At 39.9% G+C, this 15,196-nt stretch overlaps 2 protein-coding genes across 16 annotated transcripts in view; one reads left to right on the top strand and one right to left on the bottom strand.

Annotated features, from left to right (window-relative positions):
* Positions 1-907: 907 nt before the first annotated feature.
* On the bottom strand, positions 908-9,552 carry MKKS (McKusick-Kaufman syndrome). Of its 11 annotated transcripts, XM_032103684.1 has the most exons (7): positions 8,971-9,074; positions 7,809-8,038; positions 5,301-6,196; positions 4,769-5,186; positions 4,109-4,284; positions 3,353-3,463; positions 908-2,906 (listed from the first exon to the last, which is right to left on the bottom strand). In XM_032103684.1, the coding sequence occupies exons 3-7, from the start codon at positions 5,757-5,759 to the stop codon at positions 2,466-2,468; spliced, it is 1,605 nt and encodes a 534-aa protein (XP_031959575.1). In that variant the 5' UTR covers positions 5,760-6,196; positions 7,809-8,038; positions 8,971-9,074; the 3' UTR covers positions 908-2,465. The 11 variants fall into 11 exon arrangements, with proteins under 11 accessions (XP_031959575.1, XP_031959570.1, XP_031959564.1 ...); XM_032103679.1 differs by lacking the exon at positions 8,971-9,074 and adding an exon at positions 9,481-9,536 and having other exon boundaries at positions 4,769-6,196; XM_032103673.1 differs by having other exon boundaries at positions 4,769-6,196.
* SLX4IP (SLX4 interacting protein) overlaps positions 9,139-15,196 on the top strand; it is a 72,589-nt gene continuing 66,531 nt past the window's right edge. For 3 of the 5 annotated variants that reach the window (XM_032103689.1, XM_032103688.1, XM_032103685.1), the window contains exons 1-3: positions 9,150-9,214; positions 10,414-10,574; positions 13,451-13,499. In XM_032103689.1, coding sequence (XP_031959580.1) covers positions 13,473-13,499 — 27 coding nt within the window. In that variant the 5' untranslated portion in view covers positions 9,150-9,214; positions 10,414-10,574; positions 13,451-13,472. Of the gene's footprint in view, positions 9,215-9,561; positions 9,649-10,413; positions 10,575-13,450; positions 13,500-15,196 lie in introns of those variants that run through there. The other 2 variants (XM_032103687.1, XM_032103686.1) reach the window with 2 other exon arrangements.

Genomic DNA, 15,196 nt, shown 5'->3' with positions numbered 1-15,196 from the left:
GCATTTTCAAGTCTTCACTTTGAAGTTTTAAGTATCAAATGGGAACTGAAATAGCAAACAAATACTGAACTGAGGAGCAGCTGTATTACACTGGCATCTTACTTAAGTATGTTGACCTGAGTGATTATAATATCGGCACTCCTTTGTTTCTCCTTCTAGCCTGGAGCACGAACACAGCTGAGAAGGCTGGAAATGAACATTCATACTTCTTGTGCATTATCAGTAGAATTACTGAAGTTTAAATTAACAGCCTCTGAGCAATCTGTGGAAATCAGACATGACTGAGGTCATGATCAGAAAACACTTGTCTCTTAATACTTATGTAATGCTAATATTTCCCACTGAACAAACTTCAAATATCAAGAGGAACAGGAATAAAACCATAGTGGCCTCTCAGAGGCATTATACTTCATTTTGTCAACTTTAAAACACAGGGCGAAACCCAACCATTTTTGTACCCAAATTTTATCAGAAAACATGAAAGTTCAAAAAAGTTACTTTATGTTGCTGTATATGAGAGACAAAATTCTTTTTACTTGGATTTTAAAAAGTATCCGAAGTTGTACTCCTCCTATGTTACCCCTCAAAGGTGAGGCAACACTAACCACTAAAGGTTCAAGCATACTGCAGTATAACTAAGAACTGTCCACAAACAGCACAGCAAGCTGCTTATTTTTAATCACAGTAGGAGAAAAAAATTCATCGTTATTAAAATTATCTATATATGAAACAATCTTTTAGCTCAGGTATAAATGAAATTTTAGATACTTACCAAAAACTAAATTTATTTTTTTCAGTTTTCTAATCTGCAAATATCTTTGGGGGAGAATAAAAACCATTGTCAGCTCTAATTCAAGAGGTGTGATCCGACCTTCAGATACCAAGACAAAAGAACGCTCTCAACTTCTTCTACTTGAATATTGTTTTAATTTTCACTTCACAGCTGTAGTCACTAAACTCAACATTTTTCACACTGCATAACAAGCTGCTATTATAGGAAGTAAAATAGTATAATTCAGCACTGAGCTGGAGAATCACAATTAGATGAAGTATTACCAAGATTCTTCTGTGCCTTAAGATACACACCATCATTTGGCTTCATTATTCCTGATGTTTTCATATAGTTCATGGCATACGGGAGGATCAAGATATAAAAGCAGCCTTTTCAGTAACCAACTTTGAAGAGCCTCCATTCTCAACCCTTGTAACATTCTCCCACAAGTCCCCAAAGGATGCCTTATAGCACTGAAGCAATCATTTCAGGTCATAAAAAGATAAAGAACTTTAAATAACTCTTCATTTTTTCCCAGTGAGAAAAGGATTACTTATACTCTTAAAATTAAAAGGACTTGGTACAAAAGGTCTGGAAAGATCTGTTTTTAATTACATATTTCAAAACTGAGTTATACATAACAATTCTACTGCTTATATTAAATAAATATATTAAAACTTAAGAGACCAGGAAAAACATAAGCAGACTAGACTACAACTGACTTGGATGTTTTCTGGAAACACACCATGAACAATTTGTCCCTTGTGACTGAAAACAAAAAGGGAGAAGAAAAGTGGTAGAGAAAATGAGCTTAAGTAAGAAACTCTAACACCCTTTTTGATCTTGCATGCAAGCTGAGAATGAGAAAAAGTTTTGATCATTCAGTCTACAGTCTTATTTAAAGATCAAAACAAGCCTCAGCAGCTTAAAGCCTTACTTCATTAAAAGAAGCCATGCATAGTCAGTTACTTGAATGGTAAGTGGGACATTCTTTCTTGCAGCTTTGCTTAAATGATAGAAACTTCATTATAGACTGTCCTGTATCCCACATAAGACAATCAAGGTCCATTTGACTTTTTTTTTTTTCCACCTAGACTGTCATTTCTTTTCAAATCTTCTATTAGCTACCTGCTACCTTAAGAGCTCCAGGTTAAAGTTTTTATAACTTGTTAAATAAATTACATATATGAATTAAAATCTTTCAGCCATTTAGAAACAGAAACTGCATGCAGTGTATGGTGACGAAAAATTCAGAACAAAATTAAAAACAAGGGGCTCAAGGCATCTGCCAAGCCAAGCCTTTTTTACCTATAAAATTAAAAGTTTCAGTGACAAAATTCTGCTGCAATATGTCTCTTTGAATGTGTAAAGCTTTTGTTGAGACTATATAAATTCTAATACATAACATGTTTTCTCAGCTAGTGAATTCATTTTTCCCTTTCCTTTGAAGATGCCACAGAGCTAACAAACATCCAAAACTTTCCTTAATGCAGAGGTAACAGGTTGAACATTTGAAAATGCTTGAGAGCACAGTAGATTAACAATGAGGATAGTACTCAGTGGCCAACTGTTGAATTTAAAATTTCTGTGTGTTATCCACATTCTAACCAATTCAAGTGTTTTAACACATTATACATTATCCTGCTTTCAACTCAGTGTCTTGCTATACAACACAAATCACGTTAGATCAGAGCTAATTTTGATCTTCAATTATGTATGAAAGATCCAAAATCAGGTTGGCTGTCTCCAGAGCTACTTGCAGGCCACTGCACTTGGCAGCAAAGCAATCCAGAGTCAGGAGGTCAGTAACCTTTACTGAGGGCTCTTGAGGGCAGCCCTGCACAACAGGAGACCCAGACTGGCCTTGCAAAAACCTCCAGCTGAGGTCCTCTGTGTTACCATTCATCCCACAGCCGCATTTTGAAACTAAATCTGACCACTTTGAGACACAGGGAGAACCTGATGGAACAAACCAACAGTGTCCATAAACCATGTCTATAAGAATTTCTCCATCATCATGACTCAGAGAGTGAGCTACAGACTCTAGGGAACGGCAAAACCTATCAGCAACCAATTGGTATTGCGTCTGAGAACAATCTAGGTCTTTGAAAGTGCTGTCAGGCAGAGTGGAACTCTAAAAAAGAAACCAGAACCAGGAAAGCAAAGTTAGAACACTGTTTTACAGAAATAATTTTAAATTTTATGTATCATGCTGCTGCATCTTTCCCCGAAACAGATGGTTCAGTTCTAACTAAAAAAGTTTAGGTCATGATTATTCCACAATAGGAGTCAAAGATGTATTATCATCTTTCAATATAAAAACTCTACATATTTTTAACACTTAAAAACATGCAATTACTATAATAGATACCTAAAGATTAACGAGTACAAATATAGGGTTAAAAAGACATAATTAAAACGGAGTGCCTCAAACAGACGCCTTTATTTCATATTAGTAGTTAGCAAAAATGCCACATTAATCCAGAACGAGACAAGTGTTTTAACTGCTGCAGTGATTCTACATAAATTCTTGTTTCTCAAGTATATTAAGCATCTTTAAAACCCTGATGTCTTACATACCTTATGTCTTATGTATGAAGCCAGGTGAGTTTCTGTACAGCCCCCTCCTAATAATGCCAAAGGTTCCTTCATTGTTAACTGTAACACGTGTTCTGCAGTTTCACAGACACGCTGAAAATCATATGAAATTCTTGTCAGACATACCATGATTAATAGGAATTTTCCCCATTGAAAATTTCCCCAAATTTTCAGTAGTTTCTGGTACAGATTCCATAAACTTGAATTACACGTAGATATAAAGCTGCTGAGTGATTTCCAAAACCATGTTCACTTAATGAGAAATTTTCTTTATTTGTCCACACTATGGAAAAGCAGAAATAAAAAGCTGCATTTTATTCATTTTTTTTCAAAAGAGGGCTATATATAAAAAGTCAATCAGTATCAATAACATTTCCAGGCCAACTATTCAATGCAAAACAATGCTTGACTATCATTGTAGGTGTTGCTGCTGGCTTTTTGCTAGGCAGTTTTTATTTTTATGTTCTCATAGACCAAGTAATGAGAATGAAAATATTTATCCAGCACTGGCATCAAGAACAGGTGAAAGATGTGTCTGTCCCTAAACAACTTCCTGTATTAAAAGACACATTAAACGAACATGACCACTTCAAGGATTTTGAAATCCTAGAAACAAATTTCATTTATGTACCAAAAAAATTATGTTTCTAAACTCAGTGTATTTAATATTTCTCAGTATTTTATTTTTCCATTAAAAACGTGACTTTCCAAGAAAAGATTTGAAGAAAACTTGCCTACCTTCAGCTCATCCCATGCTGTTTCACTTCTGTTACAGAGTATCAGGCTGCAGATAACCGTGTCCTCCGCAATTAGATGAAGAAAATGCTTTGAAGCAAAACTCTCAAGGCACAAATCTTTCAAGCTGCCATAACAGGCAGGAGACAACGAATGTATGGAAGCTATAGGCTGTGAACCTGTCAATTAAAAAAAGCAGAAAACAGTATGCTGTACCATCATAACAGCTAGCAGATACATTTCATAAAGTATAAACTTTATTCCTCTTGCCTTTTAAAACTATATACATTGTCCAATAGCTATGATTTCACAGGAAATCACAAACAGAAACCAACACATTCAAAGTGCAGGACTTGGTGGTAGTTTGAGATAAAATAAAGTAATTGTTTCATTTGCCTTGAATCAGAGTTTGAAAATAAAGTTACTGGAATTGGATATCCCTCATGCAGCAAGCAGTAATAACACCTATGGCCTGCAGAAGACCAGTCTCACCTCAAAAAATGGTTTTCAGACTAGACAAGAACAACTCCTGCTCAGCTGCTAAGGTAGGATACAGAGTGAAATAAGAGACTCCTTCCTCTGCAATGACACCACCCCAGGTAATGTTCACCTTACAATGAAAGCTCCAGGCCAAGGGTTCAGAGCAGAGAACTGGCTCGTTACCTGTCATGCAGCCCAGGGGCTCCATCAGAGACAGCCCAGCCCTGTCCACAGCAATGACACCGTTCTCCTTCAGGTACTGCTTCAAGGATGGATGCATCACTTTCTGGCACAGTACAAGGCCCACCTCATCCTTAACCAGCTGCTTCCCCACATTAAGCAACTGATTCAGCTCTGACATTTCCAGAGAAACTCCGTGATGGACTGCTATAGTTCCTTCCTCGGCGTTAAAGCCATCTCCTGACATGGACACACTGAAAAGTGCAGTCTTGATCGTGTTTGAACCAGTCCTTTTGACAGCAAGTGGTTTTCCCAATTGAAATTCTGGCATTTCTATCAGCAGTCCAGGAAGAACTGTAGAATCCACAACTCTTCTACCTTTCACAGGTACTATCATACACTTCCCTAAAACAGCATTAGTCTGAACATGACATGGAATAGTAAATATAAAAGCCTTTAAAACCAATGTGGTGAGATGATCGACTTCTGTTTTATTAAGCATGCAAGCAGGTTTGCTTGTTAAAATGCTACGTACCAAACAAACAAGAGTCTCAACACTGCCAAAATCCACGGACACCCGGCAGCCACAAGCCTCAGATTTCAGGTGGTCCATGCACAAACTCAAAAGATGCTTGCTTATTTTAATGATAGTAAAAGGTGCAACATTCAGGCTCCTGAAATTTTCAATGAAGCCACAGCACAGAATGGCGGTGAATAAGCCACAGTCACTGAAACGTGACACATGGTTCTGTACAGAGGCTGTCAGGACACGCAGCACAGGCTGGCTGGTGGAAAGGTGCCCCAGGACGGCTGAGGATTGGGAAGTGGTACAAACACAACCCCCCACACCATTGTGGAGCTGTTTGAGTCGGCCAGCAGGACCATAGGAAGATTTTAATATTCCACTCAGCAAAGACAGCGACTGACTCACCGCATCTCTAGTTAAAGGTTCACTAATAAATAACGGAGGCTTTTTAGCTTCAAGGCGAGACATTGTCAAGGTAAGATTTTAATTCTAGTCAACAAAACAATTCATTTTTACTTGGATCTATAACTTACAGCAATTTTAAATTTTAAAAGTAGTGCTTTTAATTCTTTGCAGGTAGGAATTATTATTTTCAGTGTGAAGCAGTACATACAGTAACATAACATTCCTGAAATTACTCATCACAGCTCTCTTAAAATGAGGCTTAAATCATGCTGCAAAACATGAGAGTGACAGCAGGAAGCCATTTCATTCATGACGATCTCTTTTAGCTTCCGAATGAGATTGAGCAGACTTTTTTACAACAAAGTTTACAAGCATGCTTCCTAAATGAACACCTATAAGTGACAGTCCTGCTACAAGCAGAAAGTTCTTTCTACTCCAGGTAGTTTTCTTCATCTTTTCTGGCAACAGTCACAGATGAAAACCTTCAAGGTTAGTTATACCTACAATAAAAACCAGAAAGCTATTAGAATAATCTTATGAAGATATTGTATAGCTTGACCTATTTTAGTTTTCACCAAAAAAAGTCACAGAAGGACAAACACTGCATCACAAAATCATTGTGGCTGGAAAAGACCTTTAAGATCGAGTTCTGTTGTTACCCCAGCACTGCCAAGCCACCACTGAACCATGTCCTCAAGTGCCACATCTATGCATCCATTAAATACCTCCAGGGATGGTGACTCAGCCACTTCCCTGGGCAGCCTGTGCCAGTGCTTGCCACCCCTTTCTGTAAAGACAGTTTTCCTAATATCCAATCTAACCCTCCCCTGGTGCAATCTGAGGCCACTTCCTCTTGTTCTATCACTTGTTACTTCGGAGAAGAGACCGACCCCCACCTGCCTGCAGGCTCCTTCCAGGTGCTTGTAGAGAGCAATGGGGCTGCCCTGAGACTTTTTTTCTCCAGGCTGAAGACCCCCAGCTCCCTCAGCCACTCCTCACAGGACCATTGCCTTTCTCTGGACTCATTCAGCACCTCAGTGTCCTCTTTGAAAGAGGATGCCCCTCACCAGTGCCAAGCAGAGGGGACAATCACTGCCCTGGTCCTGCTGGCCACACCATTGCTGATCCAGGTCAGGATCCCCTTGGCCGCCTGGGCACAGCTGGCTCACGTTCAGCTGCTGTCACCAGCATTCCCAGGAATCTCTCCAGCCACTCTTCTCTGTAGCTTAGCACAGGGTTGTGACCCAAGTGCACGACATGGCACTGGGCCTCGTTGGACCTCGTACAACTGGCCTACATATGCTAAAATGCTTTTTAACTGAGAAAATCTACTAATATGATTTTACTACAAACACAGTGCACCAATTATACCCGTTTGTTAATAACTTCAATTCTGACCACTGGTCTATACTGTTACCAGCAGGTCTATAAGTAACAGGCTACCATAAACTTCACTGAATTGCACTGAAGTATCAAAACAACAGCGATATTCACCTGATTTTACTCAGGAACAAAAGAACTCAACTAGTCAGCAGTGCTTGCCAGGCAACAGAAACAACAGCTTTTGATGTCCAAACAACTTTAAGAAATCTGGCTCAAACAAAGGTTTCTTACTTCAAGATGCCAACCAAGAAAGTTTCTCAGTTCTTAAAACAGTAAAACTTAAATCAATGTTTATTTACATTTCTATGCAAACTCTACAGTATTTACACTTGTACTTCATTTTGTTTCATTCTCTATTGTAATCACCATCCCTATGAACACAGAATATGTTACAAGTCACAATTATTTCTGGGCAGTTTTGAGCCTGAAGGGATACTGTTATAGAGTCCGATTACTCTCTTAAAGTTACTGGAGTTTGTTTTTAGATATCTTTAAGACATGTAATACCCTCACTTAATTGAGCCCATCAAGTGGGATTTAGCAGTAGTTTCTGAGATTTTATGATGCGCTTTTTGGGTCCACGTAGGTACAAAAAATTAACTCAGTTTCAAAGAAGAACAAAACTCTGAAAGACTTAAGTTAGAATACCAAGGCTGTACCTGTTTGAAAATTCTCAATAAATTCATCTTCTCCCTCAAAGACACAGATACAACTAATTAGGCAACTTACCCAAAAAACAAAGTACTAATGCTACTTTTCTTTATTTTTGCGATCACTTTGCATCATGAATGTCACAATCCCAGGTTCTGGAACAAAATCCTCTGTCTTCACTTGGAAGATAGGACTGGACTTCATGTGTAACCAGCCCCCGTGCACCAGCCCAAGGCCAGCTCCCACAACAATCAGAACTTTGTAGTCCTTCCAGAAGGTTTTAAGACCCATTGCAAACTGGCATCTACCTAGGTAAAGATAATTTATTATTTTGAATATATTCTAGAAATCCTTTTATTCTTACTCTATAATAACACTGAACAGATGAAGCTGAATGTTAATACTTTTAATTGCATTGCAGCAGATGACTAAAACACTAAACAAAAAAGCCTTACTTTGTGAACCTAAAAAAAATTACAAAAATAACCTCAATTCAGACATTTTGAAATGTTAATTGCAGCATTTGCTTCGAGCTTTGGCATGCTAAATCTTAAACACAACAAAGCTTTAGCTAATTACAAGCGCTACTGCTCAGATGGTAAATATTTGAAGCCCAAAAGTAGATGCAAAATACACCTTCCCCTCCCCCCCCCCAATTAATTAATAAAATTCAATGACAAACTGAGCTCTTAAGGGAATATAGAACTTTCAAACTGCAGGCAAAACAAGGTGTGATGCTTCTGACACCACTTTATCTTCGTGCAGCGTTGCCTGAGCACCTTATGGTATTCAGAAGCGGCACCATTACAAAGACAAAAAATTAATCCTTATATAATAAGAAACGAGAAAGCACTACTTTCTATGGGATTTCGTCAAGAAGTACCTACTTCAAAAAGAAAACGCACGTATACTCAAGCTTCCTACCAAAATACCTCACTGGTTTGAGCGGCTACGAAGCTACAAGTCGGAGAGGAAATGCTCCTACACCCGCCCAACGCCATGCCCCTGACAGGTGTAACACGCTCCGCCAACCACCCCTGCACCGCGCTCCGGAGCCCTCACAACCCGCTCCTTCTCCTCCTTCCCCGGGTCCCAGCGACCTTGAAGCGCGGGCGGCTGAGGGGGCAGCGGCTCCCTCGGGCACAGACCGCGGGCGCGGCGCACCTGAGGCTTCTCCCCGCTCTAGGAGGGCCCGAGACAGCAGCTGCCCAAGAGCCCTCCCGAGGCGACGAGAACTCACCCGCCCACCACGCGTTCAAACGCGGCCCGGCAGGAAGAAGAGGAAGTGAAAGCAGCACGACCCCGGACGTGCCGCTCCTCCCCGCTCGCCATTAGCCGAGCGTCGCGTCACTCGCGGCCCGGACCCGCCTCGGCCGCTGGCGGCCATTTTGCGTGCGGGCAGCGCGGGGCGGGCGGTGGCGACAGGCGCGGCCATTTTGGGTAGGGCAGAGGAGCGGCGGGAGGCGGGCGCGGCGTGGGAAGAGGTACGGCCGCCTTGTGTCGCCCGGCTCTTGCGGTCGCCCCTCGGGCTCCAGCCCCTCTTTTCTCCTCAGTTAAACCTGTGAGGGGATGCTCGGGGAGAACCGGTGCTCTGGCGGCGGTGCCGGTCGGCTCCCACCGAGCCTCCCTCAGGTGCCGCCTCAGCCGCTGTGTCCCGTTCCTCACCCCTGCCCGGCCCGGCCAGGCACTGGCCGCGCTTAAAAATATGTATATGCGTATATAATATCTCTGATTCTTCTTCCTTGCTTACCTGCCATTGCAGTCACTCTGCCTTACACTTGCGCCCAGGTCTCTGAGGCTTCCTGTGGGCGGGCAGAAGTGCCCTGGCCAAAACAAGTTCAAATAACTTTGTTCCCTGACCTCCGCTTTTCCTTAGCTGTTCTGCTTTCCTGTATTCACTTTTCCTGTATTCATTCCTGTAAGTGCAAGAAATACTTCTGTGAATACATTAATACTTTTCACGTGTTCACTCTTCTCTCTATTCCTGCAGTCACTGTCAGGAATATCCCGTTTTATATTAATGTGTTAATGAATGGGTTTGTTTTCATTTATAGGTGCAGCGTTTATAACTAGCCAAAAGAGAAGTATTTAATGCCTGATCTCCATGCAGAAAGGAGTATAATTATTTTTCATTGTACAGTAATTTTTCATTGTTAATTGCATTCAGCTGTTCCACAAAAGTTTAAAAAGGCACTTACCAGTGCAAAAAGATAATAGTACCTGTCTGTGACAGCCCTCTCATGCTCCTCAGAACATCTCGTTCCTTTAGTTCTAGGCAGTTCTGTGTTAAGTGGGTCATGTTTTTGAAACAGAGTTGTTGAACCTTAAAGGTGAATGGGCAGTTTATGAATGAAGGAGTGTGAATAACAACGAAGAGAATAGGTACTGACTAGCTGGAAGAGTACTTTTCAAGGGTTAAGTGGAGTAATTGGCAGCATAAAAATCCTGAATGGCAAACATGGGAAGATTCTGGTGTGTCTTTTCAGAACCAGAGATGCTTTACTGGATATGAGAGTAGCTGAGCATTGCCCTGCTCATCCCAAGCTTAGGATCCGGTCCCAGAAACTGCAGGTGCTGGACTGGGAAGTTCAGAAAACTCCTCTTTTATGTTGTGATAGCTCATTTTGAACTACAAAAATAGTTAACCTACAGAGTTCCGTAATTAGCGTTTGTTTGTTTCTAGCGTTTTCAGGTGCCCCCTGTCCCCAGGTGTGGCAAAGGCATCCAGCAATGAGCAAGTGTGTGAAGTTTGCTGCTGTGTCTCCAAGTGTGTGGCAGGAGTTTTCAGTTCCTCGTTCCTTCTGAGTTCTAAGTTTCCTCACCACGGGAAGCTACTTTGCTAAGGTAAGATGCTGTTCATAGCTGGTAGAGGACACTTGAGCTTGCTCTCTGGGTGACCATGTTTTCTGGCTTCTCCTGAGTATCCACTGCTCCACTGGGCTCAAATTTAGGAAAGGAAGATATTTTGCCACATTATTTTTCAAGTGCATCTCACTCTACTTACACGCAACCTATGTGTTTAGTTCTAAATCATGTCTTCTTGTACAGGTTGTATCAACATTTTAGGTCTTGAAATACTACACATCCCATATCAGGACTTTTTTTAAAAAAAAAAAATATATATGTATAGTCTTGTGAGAGGAGTTTTTCTGCTGTATTTGCTTATCTTTGTATATCCTTATATAGAGTTTACTTTAGATGTTTGCAACTGAAAAAGAACATGAAACAGAATCTTGCTGTCAGACAGTAGCAATTGTAATAGATCTGTGTTTTTGGTGGGGTTTTTTGCTGCCCTTTTTTTTTTTTTTTAAACACAGGAAATGGCAAAGTATTTTGGGGCTAGTTGTTTTTTTTTTTTTTTTTTCTTGGACAATTGATGAGTGGTTTTCCTCATCTTCTGATGTCTGAGTAATGAGTATTTTTTCACCTGTGTCACTTCAGTGATTTTCCTGATGGTTCACACATAAAATATTTTCCTTTTTGTTTTCTGAGGATTTGCTTACATTTTGTCTGTCTGCTGTATTTCCTTTGTCTTATCTGTGAGGTCAGTGCAAAGAATGGGGTAGTTGGCAAACTCCCAAAGTCAGCTTACTCCCAGGAAGAGCAAACTGAACCAAAGCTAACTTTTCTTGTGCATCTTTCTCCTTTTTATGTGTTTTCTTGTATTATTTTTGTAAATTGTATTTGGAGGGTATTTCTGCCTGCCAGTGGCTCACATGTGAGTAGTAGCAGATGTGTTGCACAAGTAGTATTCTGGAAGATAAATTGTTACTAGAAAGAGATCAGTGACCCCGGGATAAGTTCAGATTCATCCACCTGCTTTGTTTGTTCTCAAGAGAACATGAGAACATTTGGAGAAGAGGTGATGCTCTGCCATGTTTTGTTGCAATTCTTTTTTATATTATTGCTACTGTAAGGATTAATGAGAAAACATTAGCAGTTCAAGTATTGTTTCTTGGAAGCAATGTTTTGAGGAACTGAGAAGCTCTTGGTTTTGATTTGGTGGCTGCAATTTCTCTTCAGCATCTCTTCTGAACTAGTTGTAGCAGCTGCTCTTTCAACAATGTGTGGGTTTTATATCCTAGTGAGAGTTCTCATGTAGTTTCTCTACTATGTTTACTTCTCTAGAGTAGCACTTACTACATGACTGAACTGAAACAGGATGTCTCAAATGATCCAGAGCACTGTTCCTTGCATTGTGTTTCTCAAAATTGCTGTCAGTAAAGTTGACAGGGTTTAATCTGATAAGATGGAGAAGTTTCCAGGGCTGTTTGGTGCAAGGGAGAATGACAGTGGCATGGCACAAGGCATGATGGTATTCCAGTTTCTGTGTGCAGGACTGTTAAGTATTTTAGGATTAAAATCATCTGTGCTATGCTGTGTTGTTGTAAAGTGGGTGTTCATCTTGTTTTGCACTTTTTTGAAGTTGAGTAATGATAACAAGTGCATTTTGAAATATGTAAGTGTAGTGCCTGACAGAGACACATATCCCCAACCTGATTTGTGTCCTGAAATTTTGACAGCTCTGTCGTAGTACTTAACGTGAAGTATGCAATGACAAATGTGTACATATTCCTCAGTTTTTAGTATTTTCCTATACCATCTCCTACAAAATTCACCAGATTTTTCCACTTTAAGAGACTAATCCTTTAGGAAAATTTAGATTACAAAAGGCAGCTCTGTTCTTAGTGTGGTTTCTGTTGCTGTTCATTTATTGCAGACAGCAGCTACTGATGCTCATTTTCCTTCTTCATTTTGAAGCTTAAGCTGTATGGTTTGGGTACTCTACCTCCTGCCACTTTACTGAGACTCTGCTTCACCTGGTTTTCTGACCAATCCAAATCTCTTTGTTGTCTGTTGGCTCTCTTCCTACCCTGTGTGAAAATAGAATGTATCAGAGTTTTTGTATTCCTGTTTCTTGTAGCTATTAATTGGTACCATAGGGTCCATTGCATGTCTTTCCTGAATCCCAGCATTGTGGAGTTAGCTGGAAAGACTTTGATGAGTTTAACCTGATTTTCTCCTTTTTTGACAAGTCAGTTTTGGGCTCCTATTTATGTGGAGGATGATGGGCTTCCCAAGTAGCTTCAGTGCTGTGACTGTAAATGTCAGTTTGGAAAAAAATCTTAGCAATTAATTGAGGGTTTTTTCTTGAGCCCAAGGGAGTGTTTAACTTCTAGCACAAGTTAACACTTCCTGAACTACTTGGAATGGTCTGAGGCAGGGTCAGAGTCTGTGCAGCTCAATGTACTTCACTCAGGATCCCAAAGTAAGTAATTCAGGTCCTGTTTGGGATAAGAAAGAGAAGAGGATGTCCAAAGCTCACTTTACTTTTGTGCAACCACCGTAAAACTCAGGTTATGTTGCTTTATGTGTGTAGTAGTCTCAAATTTTAAGTGTGCATAACGTGTGTATGTATGAATGGATACCAGGTGAGCCAAAAACTCTAGTTTCTTACTTAAAAGAGTTCTAAGTTTGTATTTCCTGTGTTGAATGGAAAGTGCCTGGGCAGTTATGAGGTTCACTAAAAGAAACCAACACAGGTAGCTAAGAAATTCTCGTTTAAATAAGAGTTTTCCTTGTTTTTTTTAAAGCAGAGTGTAGGTTTGAAGAATAGCAGTAATGAAAAAATGAACCACAGATGTAAAAATCCTTCTCGATGGGTGTTGAGATCTGAGTGTTTCTCCAGTGCTGATCACTTTTAATTGGTATTTTTATAGGACCAGCTCACATTGACCTATCATGGCATCCAACAAATTTGTCATTAAGGTAAGTGGAATGTCATAGCTTAAAAAAAAAAAAAAAAATCTGTAATACTGCTTAGAATGTGTCTGTTGATACTAAAAGTGCATCCTTCAGCCTTCTGGTCATAGTAGCAGGCTTTATATGAGCTTTTCTCTCCCTCTGGAAGCAAACTTGGGATTGCTGCTATATCATGGCAGAGTGCGTCTGGGGTCAGCTGAGGATTAAAATGCTGTAACTCAAAGTGATTCGTTGTGCAGTTAGAAGTAGAAACATGAATTCTCAGTAAAACACTATTTGCTCCCTGAAGTAAAATTTTGGGTGGATTCTTTTTTTATGGTAATCTTGTAATATTATTTATGTACCTCCCAGGTCTAAGGGTTCCTGGTTTAAGGTGTAGCAGTGTTCTTAAACTATTTATCACTCTTGACATTAAATTTGTCTCTTTTTTAGCCTCTTTTTCCATTTTCAGCAATTAGTTGTTTCATGTCCAATAAAATACCATTGAAGTACATTTTGCAAAGAGTCCCAGACTTTTGGTTATGTGCTGAAGAGCAAAGCTTTTCAAAACATTCTATAATAAACATAGCACTTCATAATTCTTCTACTGTAACTATACCAGCTAATCAATAAATATACCTACTTGTGATTAGCACAAAATATTATTTTCTTGGAAATGTTTTTTTCCTAACAGAAGAGATTTTTCCTCTGTGGGTATGCTTGGGGTTTTTTTGGAGGGCAGCTACAAAACCCTTCCTGAGTGATCAGACTGTGGAAGCTGTTGAAGCTTGGTTTTGTTTTTTTGAGAAGACCAAGCACTTAATTTTTGTGTGCTACGTGTTCTTTTCCAAGGAAAACTGCTGTCATTTAGTGGGATGTTTGCTTTAAATTCTTTCTGTTTAACAGGATTGTAAACCTTCAGTTAACAGTATGATGTTTGTATTATTCAGTGCTGCTGAGTTGATAGAGGACTTAAGGAGAAATATCTTTGAGCACATTTTAGCTGATACTGTGAGTCCGTGCACCACTGATGTGGGTAACAACAGGAGCTGAGGCTGAAGGCATTGCTTTTCTCAGCTGAGAACTCTTGATATCATCAATATTCATGTAAGCGCCCAAGAAAACAAGTGGTGTGAGTTGGAATGTCTTTACTCCGTAAAAAGCCTGAAGACACTTGGTTTCTGACCTGCATCATTACAGCTTCATTGTTCAGTATAGATGTGTTACTGGTATTCAGCATGGGCCTTGCTCTCACCAAGTTTAGCATCCTTGACTGCCTGAGCAAGGGCTGGGTTCTCATTGAGGATGTGTCTGGTAAGCAGTATCACAGATAAAGCTTTTGAGAATGGCAATAAAATACAACTTTTTCGTTCTTACAGTATATGAGAAATGAGAGTAAGTTTTGCATGTACCAAATGCTGAAAATTAACTTTACCTTGACCTGATTGAAACTCACTTTGTGCACAGATGTGTAACATTTTCTTGTTAGATCAGGTAAAGTTTTGTTTCTTTACATTCACTGGATTTGTATTTCATGTGAATATTTTCTAAGACTGTTCAGCTTTCACATAAGTTTTGCAAGGAAGGTCCCTGTGCAGAAGATTCTCCATTAAAAACTATTCTTGCTTGTCTCTGCAGAGGGAGTACAGAAAATACTATATTCTTGATTGTAGATTCCTTGTGTTTAAATTGATGGGGGCATTTTACCGAGTCTGAAAACGTTC

The sequence above is a fragment of the Corvus moneduloides genome, chromosome 3 (genome assembly GCF_009650955.1).
Source record: "Corvus moneduloides isolate bCorMon1 chromosome 3, bCorMon1.pri, whole genome shotgun sequence".
Classification (NCBI taxonomy): domain Eukaryota; kingdom Metazoa; phylum Chordata; class Aves; order Passeriformes; family Corvidae; genus Corvus; species Corvus moneduloides.
Note: the sequence above shows the minus strand (reverse complement) of the source record. Positions and strands in the feature narration are given on the sequence as shown.

Coding starts and splice junctions, on each gene's coding strand:
- MKKS (XM_032103682.1), bottom strand. CDS start 5,759: ATGTCTCGCCTTGAAGCTAAAAAGCCTCCGTTATTTATTAGTGAACCT. Junction 4,285..4,768: donor GCCCCTGGGCTGCATGACAG/GTAACGAGCCAG, acceptor TTTAATTGACAG/GTTCACAGCCTATAGCTTCC. Junction 2,907..3,352: donor CTTCATACATAAGACATAAG/GTATGTAAGACA, acceptor TTTCTTTTTTAG/AGTTCCACTCTGCCTGACAG.